This window comes from Felis catus, chromosome D4 (genome assembly GCF_018350175.1).
Source record: "Felis catus isolate Fca126 chromosome D4, F.catus_Fca126_mat1.0, whole genome shotgun sequence".
NCBI classification, from domain to species: Eukaryota; Metazoa; Chordata; class Mammalia; order Carnivora; family Felidae; genus Felis; species Felis catus.
In genome coordinates, this window is record NC_058380.1 from 88950764 (window position 1) to 88975702 (window position 24939).

At 56.2% G+C, this 24939-nt stretch overlaps 2 protein-coding genes and 1 long non-coding RNA gene across 9 annotated transcripts in view; 2 read left to right on the plus strand and 1 right to left on the minus strand.

Moving 5' to 3' along the window:
- Window positions 1–22064, plus strand: AIF1L (allograft inflammatory factor 1 like). Of its 3 annotated transcripts, XM_023242862.2 has the most exons (6): window positions 1–157; window positions 310–371; window positions 11062–11128; window positions 13574–13615; window positions 16708–16870; window positions 19303–22064. In XM_023242862.2, exons 1-6 carry the CDS (start codon window positions 127–129, stop codon window positions 19385–19387), a joined length of 450 nt encoding a protein of 149 aa, XP_023098630.1. In that variant the 5' UTR covers window positions 1–126; the 3' UTR covers window positions 19388–22064. The 3 variants fall into 3 exon arrangements, with proteins under 3 accessions (XP_023098630.1, XP_019672231.1, XP_006939620.1); XM_019816672.3 differs by lacking the exons at window positions 1–157; window positions 310–371 and adding an exon at window positions 1093–1400; XM_006939558.5 differs by lacking the exons at window positions 1–157; window positions 310–371 and adding an exon at window positions 7875–7897.
- On the minus strand, window positions 22065–24187 carry LOC111557557. The gene is made up of 2 exons (XR_002737698.2): window positions 23396–24187; window positions 22065–22278 (listed from the first exon to the last, which is right to left on the minus strand). It is a non-coding gene; the product is annotated as an uncharacterized LOC111557557 (long non-coding RNA).
- The window catches only part of NUP214 (nucleoporin 214), a 95706-nt gene continuing 93841 nt past the window's right edge, over window positions 23075–24939 (plus strand). For 2 of the 5 annotated variants that reach the window (XM_045043360.1, XM_045043361.1), the window contains exon 1: window positions 23075–23274. In XM_045043360.1, the coding sequence (XP_044899295.1) occupies window positions 23230–23274 (45 nt within the window). In that variant the 5' untranslated portion in view covers window positions 23075–23229. The remainder of the gene's footprint in view (window positions 23275–24939) is intronic. The other 3 variants (XM_045043359.1, XM_023242861.2, XM_045043362.1) reach the window with 2 other exon arrangements.

Sequence of the window (24939 nt, forward strand, 5' to 3'; positions counted from 1 at the left end):
ATCCCTCCGCCCCTCGGTGCGGCCGCCACACGCCGCCGGAGCTCGGACCGGGCGCCAGTTCCCTCGTCGTCGTGCCTCGCCGCGGCCGCCCAGCCCGGAGCCGGCGGCAGGAGCCCCGCGCTCGCCATGTCGGTCGCGCTCGGCAACAGGTTCCAAGGTAGGCGCCGCGGTCCCCGCGCCCCTGCCCCGCCCCCTCCCCGGCGCGGAGTCCCCCGCCCGCCACCTGCGCGCGCGGAGCGCGCGGCGTGGTCCGCCGTGCGGGGCCCGGGGAGACCCGCGCTTCCCGGGCCGCTTCTTTGTCTCCGGCAGGAGGGAAGGCGTTCGGCTTGCTCAAAGCCCGGCAGGAGAGGAGGCTGGCCGAGATCAACCGGGTAAGCGCGCGCCGCCGGGGCGGCCGGCGAGTTTCCCCCGAGTATCCCAGAGCCCCCCGGGGCCCGCCCCCGTCTGCGAGGCTGTGCCTGGAGCCGCCTCAACCCCCTCTCTCCTTCCTCTGGGCTTCCCCCAATTCCTTCCCTCGGCCCCTGCCCCTGTGCCTCCCGCCTCCAGGTAGGTCCCCCCCCTCCTCCCTCCCCCTCCTCCTCCCGCGGCTCGGGTTGCAAGTCGTTACTCTTAGACTGGGGAGGTAGGGCCCGCCCAGGAGCTCCGGTGCCCCCGGGGGCCGGGGCTCCCCGGAAGCCCGCCTGGGACCAGCTGCAAGGATGTGGCGCCGGAGGGACCCCCCCTCCCCCGCCTCCCCCCCCCATGTGTCCCAGCTCAGAGAGGCGAGGTGGCACAGCAAGTCCAGAGTCCACATGGGGCCCCTGTGAGAACCCGGGGGTCCAGGCTGCAGGCCAGTGCTCCACCCCCGCCCCCACCCCACACCTCTTTCTCACTCCAACTTTTTAGGGAAGCTTCTCCGAGAGGCTCGATGCTTTTCTCATTGGCCCTGGTGGATTTCTATAAAGAAATCCTTCCTACTGTGGCCGGGCGCCCAATGGGCGCTCCGTAAACGTTTGCGGAACGAGCATGTAAATCGTAGAAGATGAGGAAAAGTGTCAGGGCCTGCCTGGATTGGCCAAAGCTCAAGGGCAGCACAGTCCTAGCTTTGGGGTTCTGTGAGACCTGGGCTCAGGCCTGGCCTCCATCACGGACCAGCTCTGTGGTGATCAGCAAAGGCCCTCAGGGCGGAGTGGGGGTCACGATGGGGACTGGCTGAGGCAAGGCGCGGAGTGTGCGTGGTCCCGCACCTGCCAGGAGGGAAGACGTCGCGGACGGTGCCAGAGTTGTTTCCCCGAGGCGGTCTCCCAGATTCACTCCTAACGGGCTCACCGAAACGAGACTAGCTATTCCCCCCGCCGGCTCCCTCAGCGGCTGGGCACCCGAGGTCCAAGCCCAGCTCAGAGTCCCGGCCTGGGAAGCGGGTGAGTGTCCTCGGGGTCCAGGCTGTGTGGAGGTGGGTCTAGGGGCTGCCTCTTGGGGGTAGTATTTCCTCTCGCTGGGGCTTGATTCCCTCCTTGATTCTTTTTGGAGGGCCTGGAACTAGGCAGCCTATCTGATTGCATTCCACTGGCTGTAGGAATCCCATGCGGGGCTCTGGGGACCCAGGGTCCCTCCAAGTAAACTCTGGGCTCCTCTTTGCCATCATTGCCCTGCCCCCGGGTGCCATCTTGAGCACAGCTAAAAGGGGGACTGGACATCTGGCTGGGGCTCTCAGGGGTCCAAGCTGCCGGGCCACCTTCCAGTCTACTCCACAGCCAGCCCGCCCTTGGTCTTGGCTGCTCTTGCCCTCTGGACAGGAGCCTGGAACCCTGACCTCATACAGCCCCCTGGGCCACTCGGCCGGGCGGGTTCCAGGCTGGCTGAATCCACCCACAGCCAGCAGAACCCTGAGCCAGAGACAACTGGAGATGGGGGAGAAGTGATTACAGTCAGACAAACCAGAGGAGCTGAGAATGTGTGGGACTTTCCATGCCAGTCCCCAGGGTGGGGGGTGGGGTAAGCTACCGGGTTGTTTGGGGAGGTAGACTGGCTTGGCTCACAAGGGAGTGGGGCTGTGGCTCTCGGGGGCTGTGGCTCTCAGGGGCTGATCTGGACAGTGCTGGGACCGGGGAAGGTGAGCAAGGAGGGTCCACGTAACCACCTTGGCATCCCAAGGCCCAGAGAGGGCAGGCAGCTGGCTCAGGTCACACAGAAGCAGAACTAGCTTCCTTTACCTGCCCACGGGCTATCCTGAACCACGTCATGTGAACCCAGGCTGCTGTTGGGCCGCTGGATCAAACCATAGGAAGGGGACTCCAGGATCAAACCGGAAGTTTGAGCTGCTTCCCACCCCAGGAGGTCAAGGCGGCATGACCCCACAGTATGGAGTCATGAGTGGGGGTGAAGGGGTGGGCAGAGTGCTCGCTGGCTCTCTGACCTTGGGCCATCCGCGTGAGGTAGTGGTAGTTCATTGTCGTGATTTTTCAGGGAGATAATCTATGGAAAGCACACGGGAGAGCCGGCTGCTGTCATGATTGTTATCGGTTTGTTTGGCGCGTGAAGACGCGGGGAGGGGAAACCCAGGGGCAGGGTCTGTGACATGTCGCAGCCCCTGCTGGCTGCGCAGCTTGGGACAGACCCTTTCATCTGGTGGAACCTTAGTCTTCCCTGCCTGCAACTCAGGGAGCAGTGATCCCTGCTCTGTTCCGAGTCCCTAGGACAGTCAGTGGAGATGAGCAGACAGACAGAAGCTCTTTGCAGACTCTGAGGGAGTCGCTCTGTTTGAGGGTCTGAGTCCGCTCCACCCACGACCATGACCGCAGCAGAAGTTCCCTGGGGTGGGCGGATTCTAGAGGGAACCTTGGCAGTTCGGATTGCTTTGCTTGGGGGTATAGCTTCACTGCCCCATTGGAGCAGAGCTTCTGGGGGGCTGGCCCGAGCAGTTTCCCAGTGGCCCTGCGGAAGCAGGGACGCACGGAGGATGGGGCTTCGTAACTCCCTTGCTGCATGTGCTTAAGTACCCCTGGGGCCGCTGCCTGGGGCAGAGCCCAGCCTGGCTGGCAGTTCTGGGGGCTTCTCTGGGCCAACATCCCAGTTCCCTCTGGGGCCTTCCCCCCACCCCGGGCTGGGCCAGCTTCCAAGGGGTACCAGGGCAGCTCAGTCTTAGCGATTGCTGTTCTAAGGGTCAGAAGTAAAAAACTGAAGGAGACTCGGGGGTACCTGGAGGTCCTGCGGGGCTGCATAGAAGTGCACTTTTTTTCCCCCTGGTTCTGCTTTAGTTTTCTTGATCATTTTCTGAGCACTTGGCATGTGCCAGTCAGTGTTCCAGGAGCACTTCAGGCAACATCTCGCTGCACACTTACAGAAAACAAGACTGGGGGGCCGGGGGAGTGGGTGGGATGAGTCAACCTATGCCTGGGTTTAAACAGCATAGACTGAAGATAGCCCGTTCGTCTCTGCCACGCGTGTGCGTGAGTGCGCGTGCTTGTGGGCGCATTCTCTGCACTACTGAGGCGGGCGGGACCTGCCAGCACCTCCCACTCCCCCACCCCCCACCCCCACACATAGCTGACATTCCCTGTGCCTCGGAGGCATGGCAGGTGACCCCGGGCCAGCCAGGCCTGGCCTTATCTGGCAACGGGACAGGGTCTCTCCAGTTTCCCCACAGGGACAGAGAGAAGCGATGGGGCTGGATGGGTGCCCCTCAGAGTGCCCTTATCCTTCCGACCGAGCAGGAGGAGTGCAGAGGGCAGCGAGGGCTGCATCGCGAACTGGCCAGAGGCCAGGATCTTTAGCTAATGACTTGGGTTGTGCCTTCGGTCCGTGCACAGTGCTGCACCTACATCGTCTCAGTGACTCCTCCGGGCAGAGCGTTTGTTTACCCAGATGTGCAGCAAGGATCTATAAACATCCCCGGGGGACAGGGATTACTCAGGTTTTAGAGATGAGGACACGGAGGCTCAGCCAGGTGAAGTCACCTGCCTGAGGTCACCCGGCCAGCAAGTGGCAGAGCCGGGACTCTGACTCCAGACGGCACCCGTGGCCAGCCCGGGACGCTGTCCACCAGGTGGCCGTGGCCTAGCTGTGACACAGGCCGCTCCTGCTTAAGCGATAGGGATCTCTGGCTACTGTCCCGCCTTCCCCAGCCCTCCTGGGTCGAGTGAAGGGCACTTGGCATTCCCTATAGCATTTAGGGGCCTGATGGTTATTTCCAAACCCGCGTACCGTCTGTACTGGGAAGAACTGGACACAGCAGGCTGGGTGTCTGTGCCCAGGGGTTTTGTATCCCCAGCGACAGGGGACCTCTCTGAGACCTGACCCAGGCTCTACGCGGGTGTGTCTCTTTTCCTGTGTGCTGGCAATGCCACCCTGTCCCTGCCCAGGCGAATGTGCCCAGCTGGCATCGCTGGGCACCGGTCTCTCTTGCTCCTCCTTAATATATTATAAGGGAGATGGTGATAAGCGGCCACGTGAGCCGCTGAGGATTCAGTGTCCCCGCAGGTACAGCCGGTCTCGACCTTGGTGTGGCCGTGTCACAGGAAGCCGGGGATAGAATTTCGGTAGGGTCTGCTTCATTTGTGAAGTCGGTGGGGTGTTTTTCTTCAGCTGCCCCGTCTGCGGCTGGCCAGGATGCAGCATCCGGGTGAGGCCCCAAAGCTGCTGAGGGGAACGTGAGCCTGCTGTCCTCGCGGGTGCACGTTACAGCCTCCTGCCACGCACCGGGCCGGCCTGGCCCTTTAAGAGCCCATGGGTTGCGTCAGAAGCATCTCGGCCCGGCCCAGTATGGTGCTGCCTGTCCTTGGGGGTTTCGCCCAGGGTTTCAACCACCAGCTCCTTGGATGGCCTCCCAGATGGTGATATCTGCCCGCCCCAAAATTCTGCTGCGGCTGATACATAAAGACAAGCCCGGAGGGCCAGGAGCAAGTATCCGGGAGCAGGTGCTAGAGGTACCAGCCCAGAAAGAGAGTTAAGCAGGGGGTGGGGGCGGGGCAGACAGGTGGCAGGGATCTGGAAGCCCGGACGCGGCGGGGGCTGCCAACCCCTGCTGGTTTTGGATATTCTCCCTTCCGGCCATGAGTATGCAGATGGGAATCCCAGGGATGGGTGGTAGGTTCTGATGGGCATCAGAGGTTGTAGACGACCGCGAGGCAGCAGTGAGCAGGTGTGGCCGTGGGCGCCGTCCCCTGGGGCCGAGATGGGAGCACTCTGTCCCGTGTGGATGGCCCATCCCTGCCGGGTCAGCCGGGTGTCCAGGGACAAATAGGGATGGCCAGAGGGTCAAGGCTTACCAGGAGGACTCCGTGGCACAATGTGGGGCAGAGAGCTGTGGGTAGGCCTCTGCTTTTGCCCTTTTCACACCTAATCTCTTGGTGTGGCTTGAGTTTGGGCGACCCAAACACATAACTGTTAACACTGACATGTAGGAGTCCGGGCTCTTCCTACGCACTCAGCTATTTTTTTTTTAGTGGTTTTTTTTTTTTTTTTAATTTTTATTTTATTTTTCAGACAGAGAGAGAGCATGATATTTATTTTATTTTTGAGACAGAGAGACACAGAGCGTGAGCAGGGGAGGGGCAGAGAGAGGGGGAGACACAGAATCCGAAGCAGGCCCCAGGCTCCAAGCTGTCAGCCCAGAGCCTGACGCGGGGCTCGAACTCACGGAGTGTGAGATCATGACCTGAGCCGAAGTCGGACGCTTAACCGACTGAACCACCCAGGCGCCCCTGCAGTCAGCTCTTTTAATCCTTATGCCGACCCATTGGGGGGGGCGGGGTTCTATCATTATGATTACATTTTACAGATGAGGAAACTGAGGCCCAGAGTAGTAAAGAAAGTTGCCCAGGGCCACAGAGCTAAGAAGTGCTGCAGCTGGGATTTGAGCCCAGTCAACCTCCCTTCCTGTGACTTCTGCCCTGCACACCCCGCACCTAGGAGCGTTTATGTGGGTCCCCTGGCCACTGTGGCTTGAGGCAAGACCCTTTCCCTTCTGGGGCCTCAGTTTCCCCAGCCGTTGAACGAAGAGAACTGGCTGGATGCTCTGAGGAGTCCCTTACAGGTTCTCTGCCTCTGTGGTTGTTTTAACAATCCTGCCGCCTTCCTGGGCCTTGCCCGTGGACACTCTGGTTTGAGGCGTGACCGTCTGGCTGGCAGCTTCCTAGTTTTGACCCCACGCTCCTGCCTACTTGTGGTTTCTGACTCTTTGCCGGGGATTGACCGGGCCACCATTTCATTCCAAGCCCCCTGCACCCCTTATGCCTGGAGGTCCTGACAGCACTTTGTGCAGCTGGATAAACTTGTCGTTTGGGACAGTGGGTCGGAGTGGGAGAGGGTGCCGGGGGTGGAGTAATGCATCCACCCACCCTCCTCGTCCCCCTCGAGGGCTATAGGATCGTTCCCTGGCCTCCAGAATAACCTCCTGCAGCCGCCCAAGAGGAAAGGTAACGCTCAGTATTGACTTTCTTTGCCCAGAAGCCTGTGGCCAGGACACCCTCTTCTTGTTTGGGGCAAGGAGGGAGCTGGGCTGGTGAAGGGAGGCAGACAGACTTTGCTTGAATTGTTAAAACTTTGTAACCTTGAGCAACCTCCCTGGGCCTCAGTTATCCGATCTATCCAATGGGAATACCCGGAAAAGGGAAAGAGAAGCCAACCACAGCCAGCCTAAGTCAGTGGGAAGGGGGTTTGCCTCCTAATCTATTTAATAGCTGATGATGGTCTGGATGATGAGCTGTGGGGGTTAGAAGTAGATTGTACGGATATAAATATTAGAAGATCGCAAGAATAAACAGCTAACATTTATTTAGTAATTACTAGGTGCCAGGCACTGTATGAACACTTTACATGTATTTATGCTTTCATACTGCAACCCCTCGGGACAAGCCTGCGAGATCTTTTTCTCCTTCCTCCAAATGAAGAAACCACAGCACAGACGAATGAAGTAATTTTCACACAGCTACTAAGTGATTCGATCCCAGGCATTCTGGCTCCAGCTTGCCGTCTGTTTGTCCTTTTGCTTTTGTTCTAAACATCTGCGGTGGCTTCTGTCTCTTTCTCCTCTGTCTGGGGATCCAGAGTCAGGGCAGCGGGGGGGTGGCGGGGGGTGGTCCTGGAGTGTGGACACATAGGGTGCCTGCCCACCGGACATGGCTGTGCCCCGAGGCTGGACAAGGATACAGAGGGAGGACGCCTGGAGGCGGGGAGGCTGTGGGCTGCGCATGAACGGGAACCAAGAATCCAAAGCTTGGAGCTGGGGTGGGAGCCGGCAGGCCCGCCCCTGGGACTCCCGCTTCTGCTGCCCACCTGCCTCCTCCCTGGCGCCCTGCCGAAGGCATGGTCCTCCCAGCTGCCCCAAGCCTGGGTTCAGCAGAGGCTGCCCGCCCACGCGTGAGCGGGTCAGCTGCCTGTCCCAGCCCTGGCCACTCTGTGGCTCAGGGCACTTGTCATTTTTGGCTCTAAGGAAACGTGTAATTCTAATCCCTGAGCCCCTCCAGTCTTGTATCACACGCATACGCCTTTGCAAAGCTGCTCTGCCAAGTGGAGAAAGTGATTCTGGGCTAAATGCCAGGCCTCTCCATTCATTCAACAGATGTTTCCTAAGCACCTACTATATGCTGGGCACTGCCGTGTGTGAGGCTTCTGTGGGGCATGAGACAGTAAAGACGTCCTCCTGGAACCTCTGGCCAAAGGCTTGCCTCCTCCCGGCGTCTTTCCAACACCCGCTTTCTCGGGTCACTTTGATTCCTCAGCTCAGCAGGGAGAGAGCCCAGACAGCCCCCACTGTGGACTTGAATCCCAGCTCGGGCACTTGCCAGCCGTGCTGCTTTGCGCAAGTTATTTGTCCTCGCTGGGTCTCCATTCTCTCAGCCCGCAAAAATTTACTGGGCACCTGTTCTGTGGCAGGGGGAGACGGACAACGGACAGCACCCTGAATAAGCGCTACGTTGTAAGTTGTGTTAGGAGGCGGTTCCTCCCGTGGGATAGGAGGGATGTGCGGGAAGAAAGCGGGTTGAGAGTGGAGGCTGAGGACCGCAGTGGACAGGATGGATGGGATTTGCCTCCTGGAGAAGGTGAAAGCTGGGCAAACGGGTGAAGATGTTGAGGGAGACAGCCATGCAGATGGGGGCGGACGAGCGCCGCAGACAGGGGGCACGGCTGGAGCTACGGTTCCCAAGGTGGGAGCGAGCCTGGCATGGGGGAGGCACTCACTCTAGTGGGGAGGGGGAGGGGGGGGAGAGCCAGTTGGACAGCCTGTCACGCGGTCATAAGCACTAAGGAGAAAACCGACTCTATCACCGAGACAATAATCTGGACGCCCAGAGCTGCTGCACCTGCCGGCTCCGGGTCAGGCCCCGTGAAAGAGAATCGCTCCCTGCTGGTCCTGGGTTCGTCTGTGTGCGATTTGTCTCCAAGACCAGGGACCGCGTCCGAGCCTTGAGCCCAGTTTGCCTGGATCCCTAGAGGGGGTTGGTACATGATACGGACAGGCTCTGGCTGGCGCAGGGTTTCTGGTCAACCAGAATGTGGGAGCGGGGAGGGCCCCCAGGTCTCTCGCCAGGGGCTCCCGGATGTTGGGCGTTGCCCGTGCCCTTCTGCCTCCCCACGAGGGTTTTCCAGTTCCTGAAATGGCAAAGCGGAGGGAACACAGGGGCCAGGCAGTGAACCGAACGTCAGCTAAATGGGTTCCATTTAAAAATTCTGAGATTATGAACTTCCTACTTTTACGAAATGTCCTTTGCTGAAGTCACGGCAACGGTCAGTGGTGATTGTTTAAAGTCTCTACTTGGCAAAATAAAACCTTGGCAGGTCTATATTAGCACCTCCCCTTATTTTTAACTTTTTTTGGGGAAATGTTTTCTTCTGCGTTATCCCCAAGTCTGGGAACCACGGACCTATTTGTCCCTCTGCTGTGCAGATAATAGGACCTGTGACCCTGGGAGGTGCCTGGTGTGTTCAGGGTCACAGACAAGAGGTGATTGTCCTACTTTTGGGCAGAGAATGGGACTGGGGAAAAGAGCTAGGAGAGGGAGCCAAGAGGAAGAGAAGTCCTGGACCGAGCCAGCCGGGGGTGGAGGGGGAGCCTCCCAGGCTGCAAGAGACAGTCATAGCTCCAGCTAAGTGGGGGCAAGACCGTGTGTGGCACATGGTACCGAGGTCCGATGTGAAGCTGTGGCCAAGCCATACCAGGGGCCCTGGGGTTGCCCTCTGTGAGGCTGCTGGAGGCAGAGACAGACCCTGGGGTCCAACAGACTCAGGTTCCAAACCAAACCTGCAGGGACTTCAGACATGTGATTTAACTTCTCTGGCCCTGCTGTTCCCACCTCAGTGAGATAGCACAGTGCCTGCCCAAAGCAGAAATCCTGCACCAGCCAGAGCCCGTTCAGGGATCTGGATCCAAGCAAATTGAGCTCAAGGGGTAGGACAGCCCCCAGAACCAACAAGGCGAGCCGCACTGGCAGGTGGGTGTCTCCTTCCCTGTCAAAGGGGGCTGAGTTAATTTGGAGGAACTTGAACCCTGGAAGGGATCATATTCTGCCTCGTGCTTAGATAGACTTGTTGCCTGAGCCCTGACGTACAAGTACAGACTTTGTCATCAGTTAGTGGGGCATGACAGCGGGAATTTAGAAACAGATGGAGTGATTGATCTAGATAATATTTAACGTGATTTTATTTATTTTTTAAGTTTATTTATTCTGAGAAAGAGAGAGAGGGAGGGAGGGAATGAGTGGAGGAGGGACAGAGAGAGAGAGGGACAGAGGATCCAAAGCCGGCTCTCTGCTGACAGCAGGGAGCCTGATGCGGGGCTTGAACTCATAAACCGCGAGATCATGACCTGAGCCGAAGTTGGATGCTTAGCCCACTGAGCCACCCCGGCGTCCCATTTAACATCATTTTAAACATGAGCTTCCTGTAATTTAACGATTAAGGACCTTATTTCCTTGGCCTCACCTGCTCCCTTGGTGCCTTGAACAGAGCTGTATACCCTGTGGTCCCTTAAATGGGTGGAGGTCCCATGCCCGTGTTCGATCTGCTCCGTAATGAGGAAAGCGGTGGCCAGAGAGGAGAGGGGATTTGCAGAATCTGGTGCTAGGATGGGAACGTGGCCTCCGCTTTCCCAGAGGACAGGAGTATTTCCCTGAATGCAGGCTCCAGGGCTGCCTGAAGATCAACAAGGCAAGTAAGCTACCTGGCCAAACAGGTACTTACTAATTTGTCGTGTTGTGTTTTAAAGCCAGATGAATGCCTGCCATCCGCCCATCTTTGGGTGTTGGGATGAAGGATGCAGGCTGTTCATGAGATGAAATTAACGTGAAGCTCTGGCTGTGTGCGCCTCAGTTTCCTCATCTGTAAAATGGGAGCGATAATAGTAACTAACTTTTGGACCCACTGGGAGATCCCAAGAGATCGTGCAGGTTGGTGTTTCCTTCTGGAGGCTGATGTTAGTGTCCCCTACCCCCCCCCCCACAGGCCCCTCCCCCCACCTGGTTCTGAAAGGCATCATTTGAGGGGACGGTAGCCCTGTTTTACAGGTGAGAGGGTAAGTGACCTCCCAAGGCTCGAGCAGAGGCTAATCATACAAGAGTTGCTGTTTATTGAGCACTTGCTGTCTTCCCGGAGTCATACATACACGCTCCTTGGCGGCTCTTAACAAACTGGAGGAGTAGCTGTGATAATTCTACGCATTTGTCAGATAAAGCAATCGAGAGGCAGACAGGAATTCGTATGCTGGGGTCGCATCCCTAAGGAGTTAATGCTAGAACCAGGCAGCTTGCCTTTGGGGCTCGCGGCTCCGTGGACCTTGGAGCTGGGGTGCCCTGCTGGGGCAGGCCCAGTTCCCCACACTGGTAATTCGGAGGCTGACTGAAGGTATTTAGGGCAGGCCCTCCGGGCGGCACCCCGGGCTGCTGAGCATACTTCCTGCCCACGGCGTGGACTGCAGATCTGTCTCTGAGGGGTTGACAGGAGGCCAGGGCAAACACTGGGGCCTCCTGCCCTGCCTGGCCAAGCCCGGCCACCTGGCATGGGAGCAGGCACCAGGGCGATGGGCCTACGTGTCAGTGAGCTCTGCCCATTGACCCCGCACCCAGCACTCTTCTTTTGCCTTTCAAGGAGTTTCTGTGTGACCAGAAGTACAGTGACGAAGAAAACCTGGTGGAAAAGCTCGCGGCCTTCAAAGGTAAGCTGGGGCTGTCTGCCCCACCCTCCCTGACAGAGCTGGGCTGGCCCCTGGCACGTAGGATTCCTTACCCCGCAGAGCCAGGCTGAGCCCCCGTTTCTTCCAGAATGCCCCCTTCCCAGAGGGCCGTGAGGTGGGGGGCGTGGGCGCGGGCACGGGCCCCTCCACCTGTCTCCACGCCACCCCAGGCCCCTCACCCTCGGCCGCGGGCCCAGCCTGGCCCCTCTCCTCCCAGCTGCCCGGCAGGCAGGGCTCAGGCTGGCTCCCGTCCGCCGCTGTCCAGGCCCTGCTTGCTCCCGGGGCCCCAGCACACAATCAGCTCTTTGTAGCAGCCCTTGCCTTTCCCCTCCGCGGGGGAGCGGCTCGGGAGCCCCTGCGCAGAATGGACGTTTGTGTCGCCACAGTGGGGCAGGGGGCAGAGTTTCTGCCCATTGAATCCCAGCAGCACGGGATGAAAAGAAAACAGGGCCTGGGAGCCCGCGCGGGGAGGGGGCGGCATAAAGGTCCCTCTGTTCCGGGCCCCGGCGCTTGGTTCCCGGCCAGCGGCTCGAAAGGAGAGGAGCCGTGCACATAAGGAGCGGGACAGTCCCACCTTTCCTGCCTGGGAGAGGCACCGGGTGTGCAGGGAGCCCTGGCCGCTGGAGGACCTCGGCGGATATCCTCGAGGCCGCCTTCCCCCTACACCCCCCCCCCAGCCCCCGAAGTCTTGGCAGTGTGGGCATCCTCCCTGCTCCGAGGCCAAGAGCCTGCCAAGTGCTCCTCAGGCTGCCCGCAGCTTAGTTGTCCCGAGGCAGGACACTGATGGCGAAGCATTTGTTGAGCGTTGACCTTGGGGGAAGCGCTTGGAATGCTGTGTTGGGAGCTCCCCCCAACGCATCCCAATTCGGCCAGGAGGGAGACGGGTGCGGGCTTGAACTTACAGATGAAGAAACTCCGGCTCAGAGAGGTGGGCTTGCTTGCGTGGCGTCACACGGCCCGTCGACGGTTTGTCTCCTTCCAGAGCCCCTGCTCTGAACCATTATGCAACGGGGCTCCTAACATTAACAAAAAGAAAAGCTAGAACAAAGACACACCCTGTCCCGCCGCCCGAAAGAGAGCCACGCAAAGGAGGAGCAGTCCATTCCCTTCTGTCTGGGTACCAGGGAGGTGGCTCTGGGAGGAGGGACAGAAGTCTCCTCTCCTTGTCTTCCTTGGGATGGAGGGTCGGGTCCATCAGGGCAGAGTGGGACCACAGGAACTTACCTTGGAAGCAAAGGGGCTGTGAAGGTTTTCAAATCATTCACTCATTTGACCTCCAAATGAGCACCTACTATGTGCCAGGGCCGCTGCAGGCCTGGGGCTACAATGGGGAATACACAGAGAGCCCTGCCCAAGGGAGAGGCTAGCGGGGGAGGGTATGGCAAAGAGAAAGGCAATGCAGGGCGTGCAGATGGGGTAGGTGCTTTGTGGGGGTGGCAGGGACCAGCCCGAAAGGCTGGGGAGCCCTGAGAATAGCTGGGAGGAACATTCAGGCCAGCATGTCCCAGCAGGAGCGGGGTGTGGGGGGGGTGGGGGGTGGATGGGCCAGAGGCAGCAGGGCCAGTGGGAGCGGAGCAGAGGTGAGGGAGGAAGAGGCAGCCCAAGAGGCTGGAGGGCAGGCGCTCATGAAGGTCACAGGGACCTTCCAGGAAGACCTTGGGCTTCCCATGCTGGCTGTTCGGTGCAAAATAGACCTTGAGGGCCCTGCAGTTTTGTGGCGGGGGTGACCTGCCCAGGGCCACACGCTGCCCTCGTTAGAAGATACCAGGCTCATTGCCCTGCATATTCTCCCTTACTGTTGGGGGTTCCCGGGACCTCTTGATCGGGGAGGCGTCACTCAAGGTCTATAGGGGGGTTTAGGGGAGGGTCTGTGTACCCCGGGACCCTGTGTGTGCCACTCTGGGTCAAGGGCAGATCTATGGCGTTTCTCTTGGGAGAGCATCAGATTCTCAGTGGTGCCTACAGCCCCCCAGAAGGTTCAGAACCACAGGGACTCCTTACATCTGACTGCCCATCAGAATCACCTGAGACACTCTAAAACCATACTAACTCCTGCCCCCTCCCCACCCTTTTCCAAACCCACTGAATCTGTATCTCAGGGCCTGGGAACCTATTCTGTTCTAGTCACTGTTGCCAATGTGATTCAGATGCAGCCAGCGCAGGCTGGGGAGGGGGGGACCGGGGAGGAAGCAGCTGCCCCCTCAGCAGAGGGTCAGAGTGGCCCCCAGCACCTTTCTCCATGGTGCCTGTGGGAGAGGGGTGTGGGCAGGGCGAGCTCTCTCTCCAGAAACAATGGCTAAGATGATGGGACTCACGTCAAGTCCCCCGAGGAGGATGGTGTGGGCTCCCTCAGGGGAGCCCCTGGGACCCTCCAGAGGGGTGACCCTGATTCTGAGCTAATGCCGGGTTTTGCTCTGTGATTTCCAGAGAAGTACATGGAGTTTGACCTGAACAATGAGGGCGAGATTGGTAAGTGAGGCCTCGGGTGTGCTGGGGGAGGGGGGGTGTTGGGTGGGTGGAGGGTGTGGGGTCCAGAGAGCCCCACTGACCCACTTGTGTGCGTGAGGGGCACGCACGGAAACTTCCCTGTGGGCCGGGCCAACAAGCTGGTCTTACTTCTGCCCTGGGCCCACTGCCCCCAGACTCCTCTCCTCTCTGCTTCCCTCCCGCCCACATCCCTGCTCACACCTCAGGCTCCCATGCCAGGTGCTGGGGGGACCCAGGGTAGAGGGTTTCACGCCTGCCCGGGGCTGGAGATGCTTAGGCTGTTGACGCCCTGGTCCAGGGGGCTGGCAGTTCCTTTGTCCTTGCCTTTGTATACTGTCCTGCCTTTGACATCGTGCTTCTGTGTGCCTTGCTTCCTGTCTTCCAGCGGAAGACCTTACTGTATCGTGTGGTCCAGGCGTGGGGGGTGACAAACGCCTGTCCCGTGGCACTCAGGTTCAAGACCGTATCTTGACCATCGCTAGGAATGCTATGACCTGGTCAAGGCCGGCTGAATTATCCCCATTTTACAGATGAGGAAACTGAGGCCCAGCAGGGTAACTGACTTGCTTGGGGCACGGGATGGTTAAGTGGCAGGCCCAGGGTCCAGATCCCAGCCTTTGTTTCTCAAACTGGCTTCCCGCCTGTGTTTTGCCCTGAGCTCAGTGCTGCTGCTGTTGCCAGTGTTTCTACCCCTCCTCTGTCTTGTCTCCTTCTCCTTTTAAAATATTAAAAACAATTTTTTTTAACGTTTATTAATTTTGGAAGGGGAGAGAGACAGAGCGTGAGTGGGAGAGGGGCAGAGAGAGAGAGGGAGACCCAGAATCCGAAGCAGGCTCCAGGCTCTGAGCTGTCAGCACAGAGCCCGACCCGGGGCTCGAACCCACGAGCTGTGAGATCACGACCTGAGCCGAAGTCGGACGCTCAGCAGGCGCCCCTCCTTTTTAAATATTTTTATCTTTTATTTTTCTTTAGAAAAAAACAATTGGTGGCGGGGGGAGGGTTGCCTGGGTGGCTCAGTGGGTTAAGTGTCTGACTCTTGGTTTTGGCTCAGGTCATGATCTCACCGTTTGTGAGACTGAGTCCCGCATCAGGCTCTGCGGCTGACAGTGCAAAGCCCACTTGAGACTGTCTCTCTCCTACTCTCTCTCTCTGTCCCTCCCCCCGCTCACGCTCTCTCTCAAAATAAACTTAAAAAAATTAGGGTTATCAAATTAATGCATTTTCATGATAAAGAAAATTTAGAAAACATAGTAACGCACAAAGACAAAAATGTCACCTACAATCCTACCTCCCAGAATATAAACTTTTTGGTTTACATCCTTCCATCCTCAGTTCTAATCACAAATGCTATTGTATACCATTTTAGAATCTGATTTTTTTCAAAGAATAATATAATGTGGGCATTTTGACATATGATTAACTTTTCTTTTGAAATTATAATTAATGGGTGCATAGTATTTTGTTGCAGGGAAGGCCTATAATTTATTCAGCCAATGCCTTAGTATTGCCCATGTAGACAATTTCTAATTTTAAGCACTTTTTAAAAAAATGTTTATTTACTTTTGAGAGAGAGAGACATAAAGCCCAAGTGAGGGAGGGGCAGAGAGAGAGGGAGGGAGACACAGAGCCCGACCCAGGGGTCAAACCCATGAACCAGGGGATCGTGACCTGGGCTGAAATAAGATGCTTTTTTTTTTTCTTTAATGTCTTATTTATTTTTGAGAGAGAGAGCGTGTGAGCAGGGGAGGGGCAGAGAGAGAGGTAGACACAGAATCTGAAGCAGGCTCCAGGCTCCAAGCTGTCAGCACAGAGCCCGATGCGGGACTCGAACCTACGAACCGTGAGATCATGACCTGAGCCAAAGTGGGACACTTCACCGACTGAGCTACCCAGACGCCCCAAATTTTGACTACTTTTAATCATCCTGTGAAGAGCATCTTTGTGCATGAATCTTTGTCCACATCGCCGATTATTTCTTTAGAGTAAATCTCAGGAATTAGACATTCTGGGTCAAAGGCTTTTGAAGCATCTTGCCAAATTGCCTTCCAGAAAGATCTTGCCAATTCAGAGTCTGGCCAGCAGCATGGGGGAGACCTTTCACTTTTCCCCGCAGAGTGCTGCCCAGTTTTCTTTGAAATGCCCTGGACATCCTGGCACCTAGGGGTCTGGCATCTGTCCTGCCCACCCTGCTCTCGGGTGAGCTGGCGAACCACTCCCCTGGCCCTCACGTGGGGCCCCCTGCCCCACTTCTGTGCCACCAGCCTTTGCCAACCCATTGTTCACAAAACAATCTGAAGGAAATTGCCTAAGACCTTGGGAGCCGGAAGGTCAGGGGCAGCAATTCTGCAGAGAGTAGTGACTTTTTGGTGCCTCCCTTGTTTTTCTTGAATTTTATTCTTTTGTTGGTTTTCCTGCTCTGCAGGATATTTTTGGCATCCTCTCCCTGCCAGCGAGGTGGAACCCTAGGACCTCTGGGTGGGAGTGGCAGGTAGAGAGAAGCTGCCACCGGGCCCCTGGCAGAGTGACTTTCCATGCCTGGGGTCAAGTCAACTCCCTGACCCCACCTTGCGGGGCAGTGACTTCCTGGGGAGCGGGAGCGGCGGGCGACAGCTCACCCTCACCTCGGGGGGTCCGCGGACGTGACAGAATAAAGAATCTGTTACCGAACACCTGCTCTGTGCCGGATACTTCTCGCACGTCGTCCTTCCAAATGATCCCATCAACCCATTTTGCCACTTACGGGAGCAGAGTTTCAGAGAGGTTGAGTAGTTTGCCCCAGGTCCCACAGCCAGGAAGAGCAGAGGCGGATTCCAACCCACGTCTGTTGGATTCTAGATGCCCACGTCCCTAACCGCTAGTCTATACTGTTTCCAAAGAGGGCAGGGAGGGCAAGATGGGCTCATTCACCCCAGAAGAGAAAGGCCTGTCCCTCTCAGCAGGGAGGGGCTGACCTGCTGGGCTCCTTCGAGTGGGTGCGGGGTGGGGCCGGCAGGGGGGTGGGGGGAGCTTTGCTAGCTTCCTCGCTTGGCCCATAGCCTGTCTCCACTTAACGGATCTGCTTTCTCCTCCGGCAGACCTGATGTCTTTAAAGAGGATGATGGAGAAGCTTGGGGTCCCCAAGACCCACCTGGAGATGAAAAAGATGATCTCAGAGGTGACAGGTGGCGTCAGCGACACCATCTCCTACCGTGACTTCGTGAACATGATGTTGGGGAAGCGGTCGGCTGTGCTCAAGCTGTGAGTACCGCCCGCCTCTCCTGGGGCCCCCGAAGTCAAAGTCACTGTTGCGCGGAGGGAATTCCTTGGGTGGCGTACTGGACCAGGTTCTTAATTTCTCTGAACCCGATTTCCTTATGTGTCAAACGGTCACATTAACGTGTACCTTGCAGGCAGAGTTCGCCTGTAGCAGAACTTCCTGTAGAGTCAGCACTCGGTAAGCCGCAACCGTGGTGGTGACGGCAGCGATAAATCTACTGGGAAACCTTCTGAGCCTCAGTTTCCTCGTTTGTAAAGTGATTCTACTACCCTCCGGGGTTGTCGAGAGCATCATAGAGTTAACAACCGGCTCCCAAGGGAGGCGGGGTTCAAATGCCGATGGTGTTACTTGCTCCCGAACTGCCCCTGGGCAAATCCCCTTAGATCCCCAAGTCTCGGTTTCTTCCTTTGTAAGAGAGAGAGGATAACAAGTCGTCCTGAGGGCTGATGAGATAACACATACGAAGCCTCCAGCCCGGTACTGGCTGATGGCAACCACCTAGCATGTGGTGGCCCAAATCACACTTCATAGGTTCTGCCCAGTGCACAGAAGCACTACAGACAGATTCCCTGGGGAGTCTCTTGCATTGAACGTACAAATGAAAATACACCAAGCTCTTTTGTCATGAAGGGGGAGGTTGAGGCCCAGGGAGGCTGAAGGACTGCTCATGAGCCCACGGGTCAGGCCGCAGAGCTTTAAGGGTGGGGTGGGGTGGGGCAAGAGGTATGGCGGGACAGCCATCAAGGTTAGACCGCGGTGCACCTGCGAGGCCAGATGGCAGCCAGCAGGAGGCCTGATGTTTTTGGAAAACACCTAAGATTTAGTGCATTTACTGCGTGTCGGGTACTGGTCTACCCAGTGACTCCGTAGATTTCTCATGTATTAATTTAGCAAATATTTGCTGAGCACCAGCTATGTACTAAGGATTATTCTAGGCGCTGGGGACACATGAATTGCTGGGCTCGTGGAGCTTCATCCTAATGCCAAGAGACAGACAAACACAAAATCAAAACCCCGAGAAAGCTGAAATGCCAGATTGCAATGGCGTAGTACAAAGAAAAATAAAGTGGACGAGAGGAACAGAAATGGACGGGATGGTGGACAGGGAAGATCTCATTGAGAAGACAGCTTTTGACCAGAGCCCCGAAGGAGGGAGATGTGAAGAGATGAGCCATGTGAAGATCTGAGGAAAAGCATTCCTGGCGGAGGAAACAGCAAGTGCAAGGGTCCTGAGGCAGAACTGTGCTTGTGGGCTTAAAGGAAAAGCATGGAGGCTAGTGTGTCTGGCCGTCAGTGAGCGCAGTGAGTGAAGAGGAGTTTGCAGAGACGGGCAGACACGGACCTTGTAGCTCACGGTCCCACTTAGCACTTGGCACTAATGTAGAGGGATGCCGTTGGATGACTTTAAGCTAGGGGCTGACTTTTTAAAAAAATATTTATTTATTTAGAGAGAAAGAGCATGAGTGGGGGAGGGGCAGAGAGAGAGGGAGAGAGAGAATCCCAAGCAGGCTCCACACTCAGCACCCAGCCAGATGCAGGTTTCGATCCTGCGACCTCAAGATCACGACCGGAGCTAATGTCAAGAGTCAGACGCTTAACTGACTGAGCCACCCGGGCACCTTGGGGCTGACTTTTAAAAGGCTCCGTCTGCGGTAGGGGTGAGAGTGGCCGCAGGGAGACTGTGCAGGCACGAGATGAGGCCACTCAGCCTGGAGAGGGTACAGAGGAGGTAGGCAGAAACCGTTGGAATCGGGAATGATTTGGGAGACAGAACTGGAAGATTTGCTTCCATGCCCAGATATGGGGTATGTATAGGCTAACAAGGAGTCAGATGATTCTGATCTGTCTGGGGTCTGAGTCACCGAGTGACGTTGCTGTTTGCTTTAGGGGCAGCGCAGGTGGGGAAGGCAGGAATTGAGGGTTGAGTTTTTAGGGGCGCCTGGGTGGCTCAGTCGGCTGAGCGGCCGACTTTGGCTCAGGTCACGATCTCGTGCTTTGTGAGTTCGAGCTCAGCGTCGAACCGCGAGGTCATGACCTGAGCCAAAGTCGGCCGCTTAACCGACTGAGCCACGCCGGTGCCCCTCCTAGATGTAACCCCTGAAGGCTTGGGAGGTTCTTGAACACCTGAAGGGGCTTTGAGCAGAGCCACGGCCCAGCCTAGCTCTGCCTCCTCCCGGGAGCGTGTTTAGGGGAAGACGCATGGCTTAGAATACAGAGTTCTCTGCACGTTGGTTTTCTCTTCTGCGAGAAAGGGGCTAGCCACCCCTTGCACACAGAGAAGATCCCATGGAGAATGGATGCAAGGGCATTCTGTTGGGGACCCTACAGACCCGAGGGCGGGGATGATCTTTCCCCCGATGAGGGAAGGAATCCTAATCCTGTTTGGGTTTTTTTTCTCCATCTTCCAAACCAGAGTCATGATGTTTGAAGGAAAAGCCGAGAGCAGCCCCAAGCCAGTTGGTCCCCCTCCAGAGAGAGACATTGCCAGCCTGCCCTGAGGACCCCCGTCTGGACCTGCCCCCCTGCCTCCCCCCTAATCCTGCTGCCCTTCTTGACTCATTGTGATTTGTCTTCTTTGTTTTGTTTGGTCTTTGTGCGTTTGTTTATTTTTTTTAATCAGCAGACCGGTGATCACTTTGTAAAGCACAAATTATCTGCCTTCAAGGGGCTCTGGGCCGGGGAGTTCTGAGCCTTGGTACCCTCCCTCTGTTCTTCCCTCCTCCCCCCTTCCCTGTGCTGACCTGGCCCTGGTGAGGACCACAGCCCACTCTCGGAAGGCCCTGGAGTAGGTTTCCTCGGACAGCTCTGTGGTTCCGTGCTCTTAGGTTGTCTAGGGCGTGGCCACTCAGTGTCCCATTTCCCCAGCTGATTCCGCCTCAGTCCACACTTCTCATCCTCAGGGAGGTGACAGAAGGAGAGAGGGAGAGAGCGGCTTGGCAATCTGAGCCCTTCCAGAAGGTTCCAGAAGGAATCCTCAGGCCTTGCCTGCAGCCACACCTTTATGGGCAGCTCAGAGGGAAAGTGCAGCCCCCTTGCCCTTTGCCGGGGCAGCAAAGGGGGTAGAAGGGAGGCGAGGGGCCTTGGGAGGCGTGTCAGTTCAGTCTGGTGGCACCTTTCGGGGAGGATGCTGAGGGCAGCAGGATAGGAAAAGGAGGAATAGAGTACTTATGGCAAAAAGTCAGCCCCACTAAATTAGCCAAGAGCTGAGAAACAGAAGGTTGCCTTTCTGATCCCAATCTGCTTGAAACCTGACTGTGCCCCCCCCCATTTGCCTTACCACCTTACATCATTCATTCATTCATTCATTCCCCCATGTAGTCATTCAACAGATATTTATTGACCACGTATTATAAGCTTTAAGCCTCCCCACTTTGTCCCGACATGTGCCTGTCCTCTCACCCCTTTCTCCATCCCAAAACTTTGAGCTTGAGGATTGGATTGGGGTCCCTTGTGATGGACTCCCAGTGTTTTAGGACCCTGATCTGCTCTGTAGGTTAGCTGGACCGGACCTCTCGTTTCACAGGCGAGAAAACTGTGGTGTTCACAGGGATTAAGTGCCTTGCCAAGGGGTTAATCAGGAGACGGAAGTTTGGACTGGAACCCAGGTGTTCAGATGCCATTGCCCATGCCTCGTCTCTGCCCTGGGCTGTCTCAGTCAGTGATGCCAACGAGAGAAGGTGCAGGGAGGGGAAATCTCCTAGGTCAACGATTGAGGAAGGCCCTGGGCCAGGACTCACCTTTCCCAGTGCCTCCAGGTCAGCAACAGGGTTTGGGTAAGGGCCAGGGTGCTCTCCAATTCTGCCTTCCCTAGAGCTTCTCTGCCAAGCCATTTCTCAGAACTCATACAGGAAGGTGTCAACACTCAGCCCCATCTTGGCTGAGCAGGGACCCCAGCCCTGACCCCATCTGTTCCGGAGTCCCTTATACCGCCCACTCAGGACTTAGATGCACTCATCCATTGAACATATTTATTAAACACCTGCTATGGGCCAAGAGCCAAGGACCCAGAAGTGAACTGGACAGACTCATAGAATTTAGAGTCCTGTGGGGAAGTCAGACCCAGGCAACGACGAGTGAGGTGAATGTTAAGAAAGAGGGGACTATGGGGTGATTGCACTGCAGTCCTGGGCCCGAGACTGAGCCAAGAGTCTTGGAGAAGTCTTCGCCAATCGTTAAGTGGAAACGTCTGGGTGCTGTTGGAGGGGGGAGCCAGTGTGGGCTCCCTGCATCTCCTTAGTGACCCATAATCAAGGGCCCAGGGAGCTGCCCTTAGAGCAGCTTGGGGGAGTGGAGCAGGTGGAGGATGGGGAAATGCCCGGTTGGGTTAATCTACTAGTCTCAACCAGTTCAGGAGCAAGATTATTTGGCCATGACTGGCTGATCCTCAGCCTAAGGAGCTGCTTCAAATGCACAAGCCTAGTTGAAGTTTAAACCCCAGCAAAACAGTTCTCCCTGCAAATGTAAAATCTTGCTCCATCACCTCCTCTGCCTTTCCCACCCCCCACCCCCCACCCCGGAGATCATTAGGTGAACAGCTGCCTGTCCCCACCCCTTCCCACTGTCCTCTCTTTGGGACAGGCTGAGACCTTTGAGCAAGGTAATACCTTCCTTAACTACCCATTATAGTCAGCGTAACTGTTCCTAACTAAAGAGAGGAGAGCAGAAGCAATCAGGCTTACTTGAGTAGGTCCCACAGTTTATAAGACTGTAGAAAGCCTCCTTTGAGGGAGGGGAGCAAGGAGGTGTGTCCCCAGCTTCTGGAAAGGGCAGGAAAGAAAGTTCTCTCGTTGGATGGGGAGCATCCTGGGAAACGCCACCAGTTCCTCCACCATTTCCTAGAGGGAGAGGGGCTCAAAAGTGGTCCCGGAAAAGGGGGTGTGTGCATGTATTTCAGATCGTGGCTATTGGCTCTAGGACTTACTTTTCTGGCTAAGGGCTCAGCTTCTTAGAACTTCAGCTGTCTTTTTTCTGAAAGACCAAATCTAACTAATGCAACCAGCAACTTGGGGACTGCCAAGTATGGCTTTGTCCCTGTGACTCAAAAGGAAGGAGTTTGCTAGGCAAGTTCAGGTGGATGAAGTGTGTGTGTGTGTGTGTGTGTGTGTGTGTACGCATATAAGTGTGTGTGGTGCTGGCTATCATCTCCACGGACTAGAAATAAAACAGACAAACTTATCAGTGTCTTGATTTGTGTATTTTGGGGACAGTTCCTGGGCTCAGCAAATTCAAGAGACAGCGAATATAGTAACAGTTCGAAAGAATGTGTCCTGTGTGCCGGGCTCTGTTAAATGCTGAACTTCATTTACTCCTCACAACAGCTCCACGAGACAGGTTCTGTTATGTTATCCTTGCTTTAAAAAAGCAGCCTTGAAGCAGATAAGCAATTTTGCTGAAACCAAACAGTAAAGTAGAAGAAAATGATCCCCATCCGGGGCGTTAACCCCTAGGCTCCAGATTTAAGAAATTCTGTCCCAGAGCACTTATAATTCCAAAACAAACACCTCTACGTAGGACTGTAATAGTCATCAATCGACACATCCGGACAAGCTGAATTCTAATCCTGCCTTCACCACTTTGAGGGGCACTGGGGAATTTTCTAAACTTCTCATCAATTACATGGCAACAATAAACCCCTCGGTGACTAGGATGTCTTGGACGTTAAATAACACACTTAAAGTGTTTTTGCGCAGTTTCCACGCTCTTGCTCGGGAAATGGTTACCTTGGAAGGAACCAAGCGGATCTTTGGTGCCCTTTACCCTCTCATTTCAGCCTTCCTGCTCAGACTCGGAAGAGTCTTCCGTGGCCCCACCCACCCACTTTTCGAACCTGTTCCTCCACACCCCCCTGCAAAGCCTCTCTCAAGAGCTGCCCCCTGGAAACGTCTGTCAGGTTTCCTAACTCCTCTCACTCGGGGACTGTTAGTAACCACCTACACCCCAGTGTTAATGTGAGGTCTCAGCGGCACAAGGAGCAGGGGGAACGCGAGCAGGCGCCTCGCAACCACAGAAACCAACAGGCAGCCAGCCCGCTCCAGCCTCGACGCCGGGGGCGGGACGTGGGCGCTTCAGGGCGCAGGCGCGTCCGCCCTGGGGCCACGCCCCCTCGTCGGCCAATAGGAGGCGGTGGCCAGGAGAGCGCGCGACTTCAGGAGGTCCCTCAGTCTCCGCCGACCACACCGCCGACTGGGGCGTATGACGTCACCGAAGCGCGCCGGAAGTGCGGAGTCTGCGGAGCGCAGCCTGCTGTGAAGGAAGGAAGTTGGCCCCGGAGCGGCCTGGGCCGTGTGGGCAAGGCCGCGGGCGGCAGCAGCGGCTGCTTCGGCCAACAGAGGGTGGCGCGATGGGAGACGAGATGGATGCCATGATCCCCGAGCGGGAGATGAAGGTCAGAGACTGGCCGGGGCCTCCCTCCCTTCCTTATTCCCGGCGTCGCCCTGGAGCCCCGCCGAACGCCGGAGCGCGGGGGCCGGCTGTCCCGCTTCCCGCCTCCTGCTTGAACATTTTACCGCGTTCAGAGCTCTCGCCCGCGTCCTGGAGCGGGCTGCCGTGATTAGCCCCACCGAATCCGTTTTCCCGTCCCTGGTTGGCCTTGTGCGCGCCACTTGAGTTACCCTAGTTACTTTCACGTGGGGGTCGGTCAGAGTAGTGGTAGTAATTGCTGCTTAAGAGCGGTCTCCGTGTGCCCGACACTGTGGTAATAATCAACGCCGCAACCCCGCGCGTAGCTGTTCATAACGAGGAGCACATGGAGACGGGGGAAGTAACTTAACCCAGAGTCACATTTGACAGAGGGGCTGAAATTTAGGTGGTGGTTTCTGTTGTTATTTTTTAAGACCCTCTCGTCTTCACTTGCCCTGGGCTCCTTTTGTGAAGTGGTCCAGGCTTGCTTAACGCGGAGCCGGGGTTCACCACCTGTTTTAGGAAACCTGTAGCGACATGGAATAGGACTATTTTGATATTGGAAATAAGCGTAAGGTCAGGAAACGAAAGAGAGGGGCAGGTGATCCAGATGACGGTTGTAAGGAAGGTGCAGGAAGCGTTTAGGCGATTGAAGAGGTCACTGAAATGTGTTCAGGGCGTAGTAATCCATCCCATATGTCGAGTAGTGATTCCCCCTTGAGAATGTCACGGGGGGCCGGAGGGCGCGGGGACCACCCGATGAGAGTGTGCGGATTTCTCAGCTAGGCTGGGGCAGAAGGGAAAAAAAGGTTCCAGAACTACAGACTTAGAAGATGATAGTCTCCCTTTGAGTTACTGATTATACCAGAAAGGAAAACTTCCCTGTGACTCTTTGTCCCACTGGCTCTCCACACACACGTGACCGTGACTCAACTAGGATATTTAGGATTATCAGGATGAGAATTAGAAAAATCCTGAAAATTTCATTCTGCGCCAGCGTGGTCTCATCTGGAAAGCTGTGGTTTTTTTCTGGTCGCATACTCATTTGGCATTAAAAGCATTTCGGTTACTCTTTGAGCAGCTATGTATAAATAGCAAAGCTAAGGAAATCGGTAAGTGGAGTGTGTTCGGGTTCCCATACAAAACACCACACACGTGCAAACATGTTAAGCTGAGAAAGGCTGTCCTTGGCGTTTGCCCTTTCGGAACATAAGCAAAAGGGGGTTCGCCTCCTTTTTACCAAAACCTTGACGTAAGATCAATCTGGAATTCAAGAAAAAAAATCAACACATCTGGTACAACTGAACGTAGTGATTGGTAAACCTATGGAATTCTCACCGCGAGGTGACACCCACTGAAAATCGTCTTTGAAGGCATGTAGATCAGTTCGCGGAAGGCTGGGTGAGACAGGCAGTCAGGAGGTTGGGGCAGGCTCCCAGGCCCTGGAGTGCTAAGGAACGTGCAAATGGACGGAAATGGAAACGAAATCGGTGGTGGATGGAGGTGGCCCAGGATGTTGCACAATCAATGGGGCACTTGTGGGAGTAAAGCAGAGCGTTGTGAGGTGAGGCTGCAGATGCAGACGGGTCAAGCCATGCCTGGCCTTACAGCCTGTGTTAAGGGCTTTGGACTTGTGTTTGGATGTCCTCAT

Bases quoted from the DNA above. Each gene is read 5' to 3' on its own strand.
- AIF1L (XM_023242862.2), top strand. From the start codon at position 127: ATGTCGGTCGCGCTCGGCAACAGGTTCCAAG. The intron at 158-309 runs GTAGGCGCCGCG...TGTCTCCGGCAG, and splicing joins GCTCGGCAACAGGTTCCAAG to GAGGGAAGGCGTTCGGCTTG. The intron at 13,616-16,707 runs GTAAGTGAGGCC...CTCCTCCGGCAG, and splicing joins GAACAATGAGGGCGAGATTG to ACCTGATGTCTTTAAAGAGG.